A 16,000-nucleotide genomic window follows, 5' to 3' on the forward strand; every position below is an offset into this window, starting at 1 on the left:
ATGATCGTAAAAGACGACTAAATTTAGGATATTATCTTTTCTTCCTACCTATCTTTCTTCGAACTTCTTAACTTCTTCCTTGACACCGACTCACTAATGGCCTTCTGTTGAGTATTTGGCCATGTGAGGTAGGCCCTGGGTTCTGTCCCCTGGTCGAGACACACCTAAGTCTATAAAAGTGGTAGTTGCTGATCCTGCTTAGCGCTCTGCAGTTAATGAGTGAGACGGCTGGTTCGTCCATTGTCAGTATATTATGACCGGATGGAGTGTGTTGCTTTGTGTCTTCGGGTGTGTGTGTGCTTTAGTGGTATACCATAGCACTACAAAGATGGGCAAGAGTTCCACAGGAAGACACAACATCAACACGAATGTACCGCTCTCATACACTTTACACATCGCATACACGAGAGTCCGTCCTTACATAATCCTAGCTGTTAATAGGACGTTAAATTAATCCAACAAACAAGCATACTAGTTATAATCCCCTGCATGTAGTTAACTGAATTTCAACTAAACATCCTCAGGGGAAAGGCATGATATTGGGTTTGACCCTTGGACTTGAGGAGCTGGTACCCATACCAATTGTAATTAGTATCTTTGCCAAAATGTTACGTGACGTCGATGAAGTAGACAACGTTCACTCTTCCTGATACGTAGTTGTATTTTTCAATGTTTTATATGTAATTATTACATGCACTTTCATTTCAGTTGTCGATACTTGCCAATTATGTATCTTTATACACTGCCGATCAATTTTCTTTCCGAGTACGAAATTTTGCGATATTGGTTTCAAAACATTTCGAAAAAAAAATATTTTTATTATTGAATAGATAAATCATTGAGGCTAAACAAAAGGATTGGACACGAGTAATTACAACTCATTATGTCCTCACCTTGATACAGATACATTGATCTGGGAAGATAAACTTTCACTTTGATCGCATTTTGTATCCACAAGGAATAGATCCTATTAAAAAGCACCAAATGCTCTCATTTAGGAGATATGTTTATGTATAACAGGGATGCAAAGTTTCAAATAAAGAGACTATTAAACAAGAGGCCTGGAGGACTTGTATTGCTCACCTGGTTATTCCAGTAAATGTTCAATGAAAGATACTAATAAGATGGTGTCATTATTCGTTTTATTTTGAAGAAAAATAACATTAATTTAATGAAAAACATACAGAGAATTGGAAATTTTAACAAGTTCGAAAACAAATTGACTAAGCTAATGTTTTAAAGTTAATATATTATATATTTAAATTAATGTTAGCATAATTAATACAGTCAAACCTGCCTAACCGACTACTTCCGTAGGGCACCAAATGGTTAACTTCAAAACAATTTTACCCGTCTATAAAGGTCATCTGGTTACACTGATAGTTTCCTTTGTCCTTCGTGTGACATGTTTGACTGTATTAGACAAACGGTTGTCAATTAAGCATAATGGTATCACACATTTGGTATAAAATGAGATCTTCACAAAACCTAACCCACTGCACTAGAGAAAATTTTAATAGCATATCATTAAAAACATAAATAAAAAAAATTAAGGTTTATACATGTAGAGCACAACAAAGAAACATATGTACATCTCGATAAATATGTTATACGCTTATACTTTGAAAAACGTTGACCATATCTTTGAAGAAACTGACTTAGGATATTGACTTCAACCGAATAGGCATATTTAAGAAGTTAATAAAGGAAATGAACTATAAAAGAAGTGAAGGAATAGTTATTTCTGACTGAAATTCATGCAGGTACACAGTCAATTTCAAATTAAAACTCAACTACGTTTTCTCCATATATATCATTGAACGGCTAAAAACTTTACCCTTTAGACTTTGTTTGCCGATATATGCAGGTAATGTCGATTAAAATTATTACTCATTCAGATTATTTTATTAATGTTCTTGAAATGAAGGCGACATTCCAAAAGCTAGCTCTATACTTTTCGGAGAAAACGACGTGTTACGCAATAATAAACCAAAATCTCGTCGTTTTCTTTTCGAAAATGGTACTATATAAAAAAAAAGCAAACCAATAAATCTATTTTTTCAAACATAGCTATTATTTGTAATAGTTGACTGTTTGGAATTTAGACATTTTAGTTTGGATGACAAATTATCCTAATATTTCTCGTGACCATCTCTACTACAACTAGAGTTTTCTGAAAGTAAGGTAATTGGAATCCTCCCTTGACTCGTTCCCCTCGCCAGCATGCAGAAGCACATACCGAGCGCTTGAATGGCCATTGGTCGTTACATCATTTGTATATCGCTGCCAACATAACATCCCAGCTAGGATTATCATGAGCACCAGGAGTACACAGATAGCGATGACGTAAACCGTATCCTTATTTTTCTGATCGGTGTTGTTACATGGTGGACCTTTATTATGCTCTTCTAACTCTTCCCGGACTGATGAAAGCCCTGTCCCTAGCTTCAAATCGGACTGCACGGAAGTCTCTCCAGTGTCGTTGGTATCCCTTTTCGAATCTACAAATCAAAGGATTGTTTTTAGCTGCAATGCATAACAACAATGGAATGTATAATATAGGTTAGAAGAGAAAAACCGGTAATCGAAATTAAAAGGTTTCCAATAAGGTCAAATGTATTTTATACAGTTCAGTAAAACAAAGCTCAGATGTTCAAGAGGGTAAACGTCTCCGTTTTATATATGATACAACACATACTAATCTAGATACCATATCAATAAGTATAAAGTTGTACGAACTTTCAACGAGTTTTTCGAACTCCTCTTGTGAAAAATCAAAGCTACCACAAGTGGGAAAGTTTTTCGGTGTTGGTGGCATTTCGTCCACATCCCCGACCTGTAGAATGAGGGCCATCCCCATGATCTGGTGTATCTCTATGTGACAGTGGAAGAACCAGAAACCTGAAACATAGGTATGAGACAACATAGAACCACTATCACCTAGCCGTGAGAGCCAGTATATAGTATGAATCGTTTGTATATTAACCCTCCATAGTGGTCTATTATGCTTCAGAGAAGTAAGAGTTTCACAAGGACTAGTAGTAATGGTGCTATCATTTAACATTTTGCTTTAGTATAAAACAATACATTATTGTCCGGCACACCGACGATACATTCAAACATACCATTCAATATTTTATATATCTTTCATTTTAATTTAATTTTAAATAGGTGAACATACTTTTACCTCTAGCCAACGTAAGTTAACTGATTAGATTTGCATTACATAACCTACTTATATTTGTTAATAAATTCAATTTGTATCTACTAGCCTAAATTGTTAGCCGTGAATCTAATGACTGTGTAGCCATGCCTGGGGACCAAAACCGTGTCCTTAATAGGAGGATCCTCCAGGTTAATTCCAGGAATGTTGTCACCTCCCCACGTGTCATTGGACCACTTGGGGTGGTCACAGTACACGGAATCACACAGAATGTCCTCATTGAGGCTAACGGAGATCGCGGAGTCGTTGTAATGGGAATAGGCAGTCTTGAGGACATGGAACGTATGGCCGTGAATGTGCATCGGATGTTGTAGGCCTAGCTCAGACTCGTTAACAAGTGGCCCTGCAAGATGGTATACTATTGTAGTTTGTAGACAGTTTCCCCCGGATAGCCCTGGTATTCTCAATATGATATAGTATATTGTTTTGAAATTATGACATGATGTCTCTGCTTATGAATGATGAATCCTTAAACTGATTCTTTGTTTTCATATAAAACTATTCTTGCAAAAAGATATATCTTTATGTATTTATTTATTTATTTATTTATTTATTTTTGTTTCGTGCATATCAGTTAACGGTGGCATTTCTTTCAAACAGAAAGGGCGCTAACTCCGTACAAACCTGGGTTGACCAAGACTAACTGGAGAGTGGTCCCGAGGGCGACTTTGATGATGTGTGTACAAAAACACACCTCTAGGTAACAATGGATCTCTGAGCTGTCACAGTCCACAATGGCTTCAGACATGTTCGGATAGGTCTATAAATGGAGGAACTCTATCTAATGATTCGTTTTAATTTTACAACAACTATATTTAAGTATTGCTTGTCATATTTTTGACATGCATTGGTGTGTAACATATATTGGTGTTCTAGCATATCCAGTGGTGCGCCCACCATGATAAATATACTAAAACACCCAATTTATATTACACGCCAATGTTTGTCAAAAATATGACAAACGATGCTTACATTTACATTTAAAGTAGCCATTATCGTTTTAAACAGAAAATGGATAAAAAATAAAGCATGAAATTAAAAATTTTACGTTTGATTAGACAAAAATATCAGTCTTTGGTTTTGCGGTAAGTACTGTGTGCCATTGACTTCTTGTGTGTTGTCATGCCGACTAAATAATAACAGTTGATGAAATAGTCCTATTGATAAACCATATACACAAAAATAAATACAACAATTCGATCAATTTCAAATATTATAAGTAGAGTATATTTTATATTGATCAATTTTAGGAATATTTTAAAATATTTAGTGAATTCTCACTCTGACTTATGGTATTAGTACGCCAGAGACTAACTGCCAATGTTAATTTTGGAAATAACATACATTTCGTTGAGTAGCAACATATAGGTACTGTGCAGTGCCAATGTTAATATATAAATTTATGTGAATTAAATTTGAGATAGTCATAATGTAAACACTAAGGGGTTTCAATATCGTGAAAATCCTTCTTGACACTCGGTGGCACCATGATGCGTTACCAATCTATCAACCAACCACCCAATAGCATGACTTTATTTTACGAGAAAAAATACTTTGAACGGACATGATAATTATATTTCAAAACAGTTATATAACAGCTTTTGAAGATTAAAATGAAAAAAAGTAGGACTTAATATGTTCCTATTCTCTTTTATGACGAACAAGGGTTATACCCTATCAACATGTAGGGCTGAAATATATACGGGGGTTTCCAGATCCCAAAACGACGTGGGTAAAGTACTGTTTAATGTCGATTAATCCCGCCCCCGTATTATTTGCATATTACAGAGTTATTCCTCGTGCAGGCAGGCATTAATTGTGACGTCATGTGTTTGTGAGCGCAACGTCATACTTTTCGGAAAAAACGATATGAATTGCGCTCCCAAGATAATGACGTACCAATCGATACATACCCGCAAGAGAGCTAACTCTGTAATTACAAAGACGGAATATATTTAGGATATATATAAAATTCTATTTACCTGTAAGGCACTGGTTGGTTTGATGAAACTTTTACCATTTATATGGGCGAAATCTGTAACAGCTACAGAATAAATAGTTTACGGATTATTTAACATAGAACTGATCATTTTTTCTATTTGCATGAATAGTTTTATTAAAAATGATGTTGATTTATTACAGGGGAATGTACTAACAACAAGTACATTTTCAAAAAAATTCTGACAGTAATAAAAACAAGTACAAATTATATTATAGGATATATACTGTATTAATTGGTTTAACGACATTCATAAGTTCTATAAGATATATAATATCCAGTATACCAAATATAAATAATGTTATATGTATTCGTATGAATTCAATTCAATCTTATTACTATGCAGCAAGTTCTGTAAACCACTATTTTTGCATTCACATAAAAGTTTACACGTAAAAATCAATAATACTTACTCTGAAAATGAACACTTAAAAATATTTCCTTAAATGTTCCATCATTTTTAGCTCTTGGTACCGACCGTCTCGCGCGATCGTTAGGAGAGATTCTGAGGTCTGAGATCTTTGTACAATTTCTGTAGGTATCGGACGGATACACCCTGAAATGTAAATAAATATATTTTTTAATGTAAATACATTTTTACATTTCAAGTAATATGAGATATATGAAGTACTTCAAAAATATCCTTGTGATACAATTAGCAATAACTTTAAATGGTATTCATCCGATATCAAAATATAAGAAAAAGGACATAATTGAGGGAAAATCAAGTTATATTTTCAAAGTTTCTGGTTCGGAGAATTTAGTCTCTACAAAATCTAAACTCGTTCTTTAAATAGGTCATTCAACAAAATCATGTACATGAGTATCGAATTTTTCCTTACCCGTAGCGATTAAACAACAAATCTAAAGTAGAAAAAGATAAGTACCGAATCATCGATGACAACCGAAAAAACATTTTCTTGAAACTTTGTATACGTACTGGACCATACAGTTGATGTCTGTACACCAATCGTCCTCTGTGCAGGTTTTCTCTTTAGATACGGGAACTTCTTTCTCTACTGACTCGTACTGTACAATAGCTTTAGTTTTACCTGCGCCGTTAGCCTGTCGAAGCAACACTAACGTTATTTATACTGTATATATGTTACTTCGTAGTTGCTTTATAACACCTTTAGTGATAACAAATTATCAATATCATAAATATTTCTAATTTTGATAATAACGATATAGTAAATAAAATGATATATAGATATATCTAATATAAAGATACGTATATCTGGTCATACCTCCTTTGTTACCTTGTCTTCACATCATATAAGCGGTTTGCTAATTGCGTTTTGATCATTTACATTTAAAATTTGTGGTTGCGCAGCGTTATAAAAACTAGGATAAAATTTGAAGGATACATTGCGCCTATGGCTGTTGAGATTAGGTAGCGAGTTCCAATTGCCATATGACAGAGCAAGATCACAATGTAACCTGCATGTGTTAGTGCATCTTGTTTCGCTTTGAAACAGAGCATACCTCGACCCGGAACCAGTAGTTGTCAGGGGTTGACGTCGTGCGCAACAGGAAGTCAATCCTCTCTCCTGGAACTGTAGTTATGGCGTCCGTCTCTACTCCACGTATGTCCCGACCGTCCGTCGATATTAACTCCAACTTGTGCTAGGTAAGTTTTAAAACAATTTTTCATCGGGCTATTATAAACATCTACAAATATTATGGCCAGAAAACTATAAAAAAAAAAAATCCGCGTGTTTATGTTTTCACCTGCAAATTCTGGCTACATACAATTCTTACACACATTGTTATTTGTATTTCTATTTTTGGAATGAAAATAACGATCATTCATGATTTTTTAAAATATTGCATAAATGAACAAGACCGTGCAATAAAGTTGTTGTGCTTTGTCTGGTATATATATTGATGTTTTAAGATACTGTAACCGTGGAAATAACCGACCACGTAGGAAGGAAATCGCAAAATTAACCACCCTCGAAAATTTCTACTTTTACAGTACATGGATGTAAATACATATGTTGATATATTTACATGACCTTTGTTTTGAGATAAAGAATGCGTTTCTCGCTTTAATAACTCACCTTGTCCACAGACACCTGCAGTGGGAAGGCGTTGCCAGAGTTGATCAATCGGAAACGGTAGGTTCTGTTGCTTTTGACGACAAACGTTTCATAGGGAAGGACTGGATACATCGGAGTATCCCCCCACTCTGGGTAATTATGTCCTTTAAAAAACATTTTTTAAACCAATTAAGTGAGCTACAAGAGAATGTTTATATGAATTATAAAAAGAGTTTTTTTTAATCGAAAAAAACTAATACGACCCTTAATTTGTGTCTTTTTATCCATGCTTTAATAGGAAGTCATACGTATGTTTAAACTATGATTGATGCAGCAAATTTGCAAGAGGGTTGCACCGTAAAACTAAAATGGTTATCTTGTTTGGGAATGTTCAATATGTCAAAATAATTGACATTAAAAATATTCAGAATTCAGCCATACTGTCTTATATTAAAAGCAGGATATGTTAAAATTAACGGTGACCATTATTCAATATCAAAGTGAAATCGTGAAAATATTCACGCGAACATCACCAGTTGTATGCCTGCAATGCATTATTGTCTAGTATAGATGACAAAGTACATGTTTTGACTTCGTGTACATACCTCTTCCGTTTACCACACCAGATTGGAATAACATAAAACCGGCTAGGCCTCCATCAGTCTTCCTAATGTTAGAGGCAAAGAAACACCTAGTGGCATTCTCGCCAAATGCATACCTAAACATCAGAAATGACGTCATCATTGGAATACAACAAGTATTATTTACTTCTTAATACAAGACGTACCATATACCTAATACAAGACGTATTATATACTTAATACAACACGTATTATATACTTAATAAAACACGTATCATATATTTAATACAACACGTATAATACATTACATACAACACGTATCATATACTTCATGCGCCATTGGCTTAAACAATATGTTAAAACATAGCATCATATTTGATATGTTTATTTGATAACATCGAGCCGTTGTTCGTCTAAAATTACTAAAAAATGCAAATATCAATCAAAACCAAAAACTTTAAAAAAAAAAAAAGTTTTCAAAGATATATTTCTTCCATGAATTGATAAATTATTTATAAACCAATTTAACAATTATGGAAAGATCAAGATTTATTGAATAAATGAAACGATAAATCTCTCTACACCTCTTGACAATAAGGCAGTAGAAAATTCATTACGGATCACTATGACATCATAATCGCTGTATTGTTACAGAAAAAAACACCAAGTCAGTATCAATATATCACCTTACCTTGTACTGTACTGTATTATTTGGCTTTGCGGAAAGGTATTGATTGTGACGTCATGTGTTTCAGAGAAAACTACGTAAATTTTGCCACAAAATAATGATGTCACAATTAATTCCTAAGATCTAAATTTAGATTTAGTACGTATATTTGAAGATCCTACGATCTATAATTATATGAAGTACTTATATTTGAAGATCATATATCTATTATTAGATTTAGTACGTATCTTTGAAGATCCTAGATCTATAATTAGATTTAGTACGTATATTTGAAGATCCTACGATCTATTATTAGAAGAAGTACTTACCTGCGTAGATCCCAGATGAAGTGTTGAGTCAGTTCTATAGAGGACTGATGGAACCAATCCTGGGCCAGGACAACAAATTCTTTCTCTATTTTTTCGTTCTGGTCCGAACTCTGTAAATGTCGCCAATATAAATAATTATATCGAACAAAGTGCTTTGTTTCTGTGTATGATTGTCATATTTTGAATAATTTGTAATAGGCAATATATATTATACAATATTATTTATCAATGCTCAAATTATATCAATGTTAACATAGTATTTCGGATCTTATTTTTATAATTGATTCATTCAATTGAATTCCATACGTGATTCAAGATTATTTCATCGGTCAATAAATTCAATGTTATGGGAAACGGTTGAGGGGAAGCGACTCTTTCTATTGTTTCTGTTGTTACATTCCGTTTATGTTTCCAAGAATATACTCTCAACTTACCCTTCTGTTCCTGGATCTAGGTAAGACAATTAGGGCCCCAGCGAAGCCGTCCGTCCTTTGTACGCTCAGATGAGAATGGTACCAGTGTGTTCCAATAGGTTCCGCAATAAACCTGACACAAGATCACAATTTTATCCAATAGCGTTTACAAGCATATAAAAGTTACCATCAAATAATTTCACCGACAAGCAGAACACTTATTATCGTAGGCAAATTATTTTGCCATTTGTCAAGTATATATCTAGAAAAATAACAAGTTTAATATGAGTACATCGGATTATCTATGCAATTTCATAGCAGGGGAAAAGGTTCCCAGGTCTCACCAGATATACAATTAGATCGTTTTTCTAAATTAAGATATCACTTCATATGAATAAAAGTTTGGTAACTATATATCAACCTGTAAGTGAATGACTGTCCAGGACTTATCGGGCACTGACCAATCATGTCCACTCCGTCCATCCATGGTGTCCCTTTCTGATAGAGTCCGTGCCAGTGGACGGTCACTCCTTCCATAGACACTCCTTCCTTAGACAAGCTATTTTTTACACGGACCACCACCTGCAAGAGGGATAAAAATACCGCTAATTGCATGTTTTCTCATTTGAAACCTTCAAACCAGATTCTGCATTATTGTTATGTAAGTTGATTTAGATAACATGGTACCTAATTAAATTAACGTCTTCGTGTTCATCAATATCGTATGATATATTAAGTAATAACGCGAAATTATAACAGGTTTGCCTTTAAAATATTTCATCGAAAAAAGTGTTACATATATGCATATAATATGCAAATAATTATTTATTTAAGCGAATCTATTTATTACCGAATACAATATTTTGTGCTTAAAGAAATTTCAATTGCATGAATATTGACCAAGAATTCTTGTTGACAAAGGCACAGATATATATGATTTGAACATTTATAGAGGAAACACATCTTATTCGATATATCAAATTACGCAAACATTTGTGTCTCGTGAAAATGATTTGGTTTAAATAAAGATAATATTTCGAAACACCATACTAATAGTCCTGAGCCTATAAACTATAATAAGACTCGCCTCCTGTCCTTCGTAAACTACAATGGAGGGTCCAGGGAACTTGCCATTAACGGTGTACAGTATCTTGTAGGATCCATCACCAGTCAGGGTGTTCAACAACTCTTTGGTAGGGAGAGAAAATCACCATAGGGTCACATATATACAGTTACAATTACCATGTAACGTCAATTCTTTTAGAAATTCAGATGTAAAAAATGTCACGTGATGTTATTTCTTTGTGAAATAAAGAGACATTATTTAAGTTAGAAGATTAAAATGGAAAATTATTGTGTAACACCTTTTGTTGCAAGGAGCGATATAAACAGTCACTTTGAAACATTTAATATTCATAAACTATTTTACAAAATACAAAATACAAAAACAAAATACAAAATATAAAATACAAAATATATAAATTTCAGGTATTCTGTTACACACAGTTACAAATGTTACATAATACAAGATGTTGACTTGTTAACAATAATTATGTTACAATATATAAAAAAAAAAAAGGATTTTTTTTATGCATTCCATTAAAATTTGTGGATTTAAAAAGTGATATTTTATAACAATTCCGTAACAAAATGTCAAATAAAATGCTGACTAGATATACAGTAGAAAGTTAATATTGTACGAAAGCATACTAATTTGTAACCAACATAACTTCTGATAGGATCCACCAACCGTTTTTATGAATGAAACAAGGTATAAATATCTGTAGGAGGCTAGTTATGTATTGATTCGAAGGTGTAGGTTCATTCTGTTACCAGATGGACAATAAAAGGATACAATGCTATACCAAATTTGTCATCAGATAATATATATTAATATTTTGAAATTTATTAAATTTCATTACGAGCAAAACATTGTCTAAAAATAATATACTTATGTTGTCAGCAATACCTGTACAATAAATTCGTTGTAATAATTTTGAATTATCACAGACTAAAGCTTAATTTAATAAAAATGATAATTCGAAAATATTTTTCATAGCGGATACCTAAAACAACCCACATATGATTCATTTGGAAATTATTTTGTTACCTTTTCTTATTTCTGATGCGAATAACTTAATTTTTCGTAATGTTTCTGAACAAAAATGTACCACTGTTTTTCAAATTGTTATAATGATCAGCAAAGACAAAATAGGAAATGGTAAAGATTTAATATTTATAAGAAATGATTCGTGATGGATACATGGCTGAATTCATTATAGTGAATAAGAATATAATAAATATTTAGTGTTGTATCTGATCGCAGCTAAATTATTTAATTTTATCTGAAAGAAGATAAAATGATAAACTCTACTCTAAATTCAATACTTGTTTTTTTGTTTTAATTTGGCAATAGTACCAAGCGAGAGAACGCAAAATAAATGCATATATTTTTTTATTGAAAGCTGTACAAGACGATTTTTTCAATCTTATCTAAGACGTGCGTTAAAAATTGAATGTGAAATAATGCAAGCACATCAATCGAAATCACTTGTTTTTTTTAACATTTTCTATAAATAAAAGATCAATTAAAGAGTTTAAGAGCAATGTACGAATTCGGTGTTATTTTATATGTTAATAAATCAAATATGATCATCGTAGTATACACCATATATTTAGAACATAATTACCGATTAGAAAACGTCATTATTTTACATAATAACTTATTAGAAAACGTCATTATTTTTTACGCTAAAGCGATCTTCAACAGATTAGTGCAATGAAAAATTCATGCTATCTCTATAATGATTGTGTGAATGATATACGGAAAAATGTCATAATTTAGCGCGGTGTTTCTGGCACAAAAAGTGCTTAAATAAGATGAACGCTAAAACATGCACATGTGTGTGTATATTTACGTATTGTCTGTTTTAGTAAAGGCATTATACCTTTGCGATAATTATATAATGATTTCGTTGAAAATATTTCCCATTTTTCATTTGCTTAGAGCTGACCAAATATTTCAAGGGAATAAAATTTACCTGAATCCCAGTGACTGACTGTTTTACGACAAACTCCAATTATATTTATTGGCTAATAATGTTACAGAACTTTGATGGTACTCCAAGCAGACATTATTACAATACCTTTTTTACTATCTGTATAACAATTGTAGAAAATATGTTTATACTATTATTTTTGGTTACTTTTGATTGTAACAAAATGACAACCTTATATAACTATGTATGCAATGTGATCAGGTATCTGTAATTAGAAACATATATTAGAGAGATTAGCAACTTCGCCATTTTTTACGATATATCTATATGTGCTTAGGGATTTATAGATATACTCTCAAATAGTGAAATACAGGGAATAACTGTGATTCTTTTCAAAAGTTCAGTAATTTAGATGGTTTGCATATTAATTTGGAAAAAAAAGATATATAAATATTAAATCATATCATGTTTACAAATACAATTAAAAGCATTTAGCCAAGGGAAAATGTTTATAAACCGGAGAGGCTCCTCTGCCGTCAACGAAGACATAGGAGTTTCCAATCTCTTTGTATATATGTTTCTGCTGTAATATGGCAGTAAAAAGGCATGCAAAAATAAATGAGATTATAATTAAAGCTGTTTCGTCCATCTTTGATTCGTCAGTGATAATAAGAATCTTTGTCCCAACCTTGGCATCCCTCTAATTTGCTGGGGAATAAAATCGATTTTGAAACCTTAAAAAAAAAAAAAAAAAAAAAAAAAATCTTTGTGTATAGATTAATGGAAGTTAATGGAATACTGTTTACCAGGAAATGTTCGTGGATATTTTCCTTTGTGATTCGGATTGTTCAAGGTATAACATGTGGAGAAAAAGTGCTTGTCACATGGAATAATTATTCTAATAATATATGAAGCAAACATGTATGTGTTGATTTAGGGCCAGACTATAGTAATCCAACATTCCGATCCCTGGCCTGGGAAAGGCAGTAATTAAATTCATACATAATATCGTTGTTTTTACGTTCAACAGGATCTACTAAAACATTTTATGCGATACAGTATACACGCTGAAATGAATCAAAACTTTTTCAATTTCTGACCATATTTTCATCTGTGCTTACCTTCTTCCGTTGTCTGTTGATTTACTCCACAGTCAAGTCTTTTGTAGAATGAACCATTCCTGTACATTAGCGGATGCCCGTCATCACCGAAATTATCATAAAGTACCATTGTCTCTGTGTAGTTGATTTGCCATTTGAATTCACATATTGTTTCATTTTCAGCACAACTAGGGGTGACGTCATGGTCAAAGGGGGCAAACCCTAGCACAATGCCTTCACCCAACAATGCGAGGAAGGTGACCAAGTATACAGATTCAGCCATTGTCCAGTTTAAACTATTTCTTTTCACTCACACGGCCGATGGTAAAATTATTTACACCATTTTGTATAACTCAACGCTACAGAGCTTAAATTCGGATGTAAAACTAGAATCTGCCAGTCTAGCGCTCCGTACAGTCACATGCCTGTTCGACTCGCGTGAACAAATTTCTGTCGTATTTGTGTAACTTTTTCATAGATTAAGATTTATAACGTTAACCACGAAAAATCCGAAACGTTTTCTTGCCTAAAACAGTTATGTTTTCTGTGTCTTTTCTATATCAATGGTAGTTCAAATGATAACGTAGTAAGTTAGTTATGCTGAATATCATTTCATGATAAGTATACAAATCAAACGTGTTTCGTTACGATGTAGTAGTTCTACTTTTATATGAAAACTCTTTTCGTTGATGCAGTAACAAAAATCGTAACGTATATAAATGTACAGTAGTGTTCAAATACCGAAATGAATTAAAATTATGTACGTATAATTTTACATCTGTTAATATTACATATATTCCTTGGAGATCATAATAATCATAACTGCTGTACTCAGAACCATGATCGCGGCACATTCACATAAATATCTTTAGAAACTATACAATCCGAACTTTAATGCTACGCTAGAAACTATTTTGAGGAATACGTGCAGTTAAGATATACTTTGTTTAATAGATGAATAAAATATGCGTATTTTAGACCTTATGTTGTTTGGTATATATTTAATTTTCTTCTTTTCTAACAAATATCTTAACGATGTAGTTAGATTTGAGATACATGTAATGTTTAGCATATCATTTCTTATTGTTTACACTTCGGCGATGTAAGCATTCGACTTGGGAGATTGGTGTTTTATATGTATTAATTCCTCATCCAACCAAGGGTTTAGACTTGATTCAGTTGTGACTTTTCCATCTTCTTCCCCCCTTTCCAACATGACAAAATAGCTCTAAGTCTTGCTTTATGTAAAGTCTAGGAAAATAAATCACCTACTAACAAATTATATATATTCATCTTGCGACTTCTTCTAAAATATTTCTTTTCATTCCATCTTGAGGCTATTTTGGAATATTAAGATCCTACACGATTCCTGTATAGTCTTATTTCCCAATAATTTCGTACTCTTTATCGAAATATCTCACTAAACTTCCACGTCAAGATACTAAATAAGGAAATCAAAACACAAATTAAATAGGGAAAATAGAATACATATTTTGTCTATTTGCTTGGGTTTCTTTACTCCCATCACCCCTCCCCCAACAAGACACATTCTTTAGAAACCATATAGCAATAATGATCCCAATGAATCTCATTTTTCTGAACTAATTTTATATCAAATATAAAAAAGATAAAACAGTGATATTATCTGTGCTGATTATATTCACATCTAACTCGTAATGATTTATATATATTTACCTAGATGGTGAGTGATATATTAAATTGACATTGGGCTATATATTTTATTTTTATTGTTTAATGTTCATTTCTTAATTTATATTGGAAAAAATGTCTTAACAATATTCACTTCCTACTACTTTAGTACATATATATATATATGTATCTACATCTGTTACGTGGGCGACAGATTGTTTTATTATTGAAACGTTCTACATGTGTACGACTGAATGCACTCACCTGACAATTCATCATGTTACACAAATACAATCACATGACTTTTCATTGTCACTGCATTCTAAATCGAGGTCTTTAACTATATTTAGTCATGCGCTTAAATGTTTTTTTCATTGCGGTCACCTGTGTGTCTAGCATGTGATCTAGATCGTTTGTGATTTACGTTGTTAACCAACTTTTCGTTTTCAAAGAAAACAAGTAGAGGATATAATGATAGCATGTATCCCCTATCCGACCGCTGTGGGGAATAAACTGCAAACCCGAAACGAAATAAAATGATTTAGCTAGGTGCAAAAATAAACATATCTAAAATATGCATGACAACTCAAAACATTCGATGGTTTAATATTATAAGACTCTTTCATATGTGGATATGAAGGTTAGGGATATATTACCCGAGGGTCACAAAATGTAGTAAAACCCGAGGCTTGCCGAGGCTTTTCAATAAAAAGATTCATATAATATTGCGGCAGTTTTTTTTTTATTGAATTTCATAATTTTCGTAATCAAGATACAGGAAACCAATATATATTCATAGGAGTATATACAGGTACCCCCATCAACGTCTCGAGTGGAAACATAGCAGACAAATTATTTGTATCCATTAAAAGACTGTTATTTACGACATCGTGACCTGTAAGAAGAGACATATATTCACGAACGTGCCGAAAAGATATAATACGTGTTCGTTGATATGTGTGTTAATTGTTGTGTCCTTCGTGCTTGAACAACATTG

The 16,000-nt window shown here is 32.7% G+C and overlaps 1 protein-coding gene across 1 annotated transcript; it reads right to left on the reverse strand.

Moving 5' to 3' along the window:
- Window positions 1–1,127: 1,127 nt before the first annotated feature.
- LOC138327077 (uncharacterized) lies at window positions 1,128–13,836 on the reverse strand. The gene is made up of 15 exons (XM_069273063.1): window positions 13,375–13,836; window positions 10,276–10,442; window positions 9,676–9,836; window positions 9,276–9,387; window positions 8,842–8,951; window positions 7,870–7,982; window positions 7,286–7,428; window positions 6,708–6,848; window positions 6,163–6,287; window positions 5,636–5,778; window positions 5,206–5,267; window positions 3,848–3,983; window positions 3,273–3,566; window positions 2,740–2,901; window positions 1,128–2,501 (listed from the first exon to the last, which is right to left on the reverse strand). The coding sequence occupies exons 1-15, from the start codon at window positions 13,634–13,636 to the stop codon at window positions 2,164–2,166; spliced, it is 2,469 nt and encodes an 822-aa protein (XP_069129164.1). The 5' UTR covers window positions 13,637–13,836; the 3' UTR covers window positions 1,128–2,163.
- Between the last annotated feature and the right edge of the window lie 2,164 nt (window positions 13,837–16,000).

Source organism: Argopecten irradians, chromosome 7, assembly GCF_041381155.1.
Source record: "Argopecten irradians isolate NY chromosome 7, Ai_NY, whole genome shotgun sequence".
Classification (NCBI taxonomy): domain Eukaryota; kingdom Metazoa; phylum Mollusca; class Bivalvia; order Pectinida; family Pectinidae; genus Argopecten; species Argopecten irradians.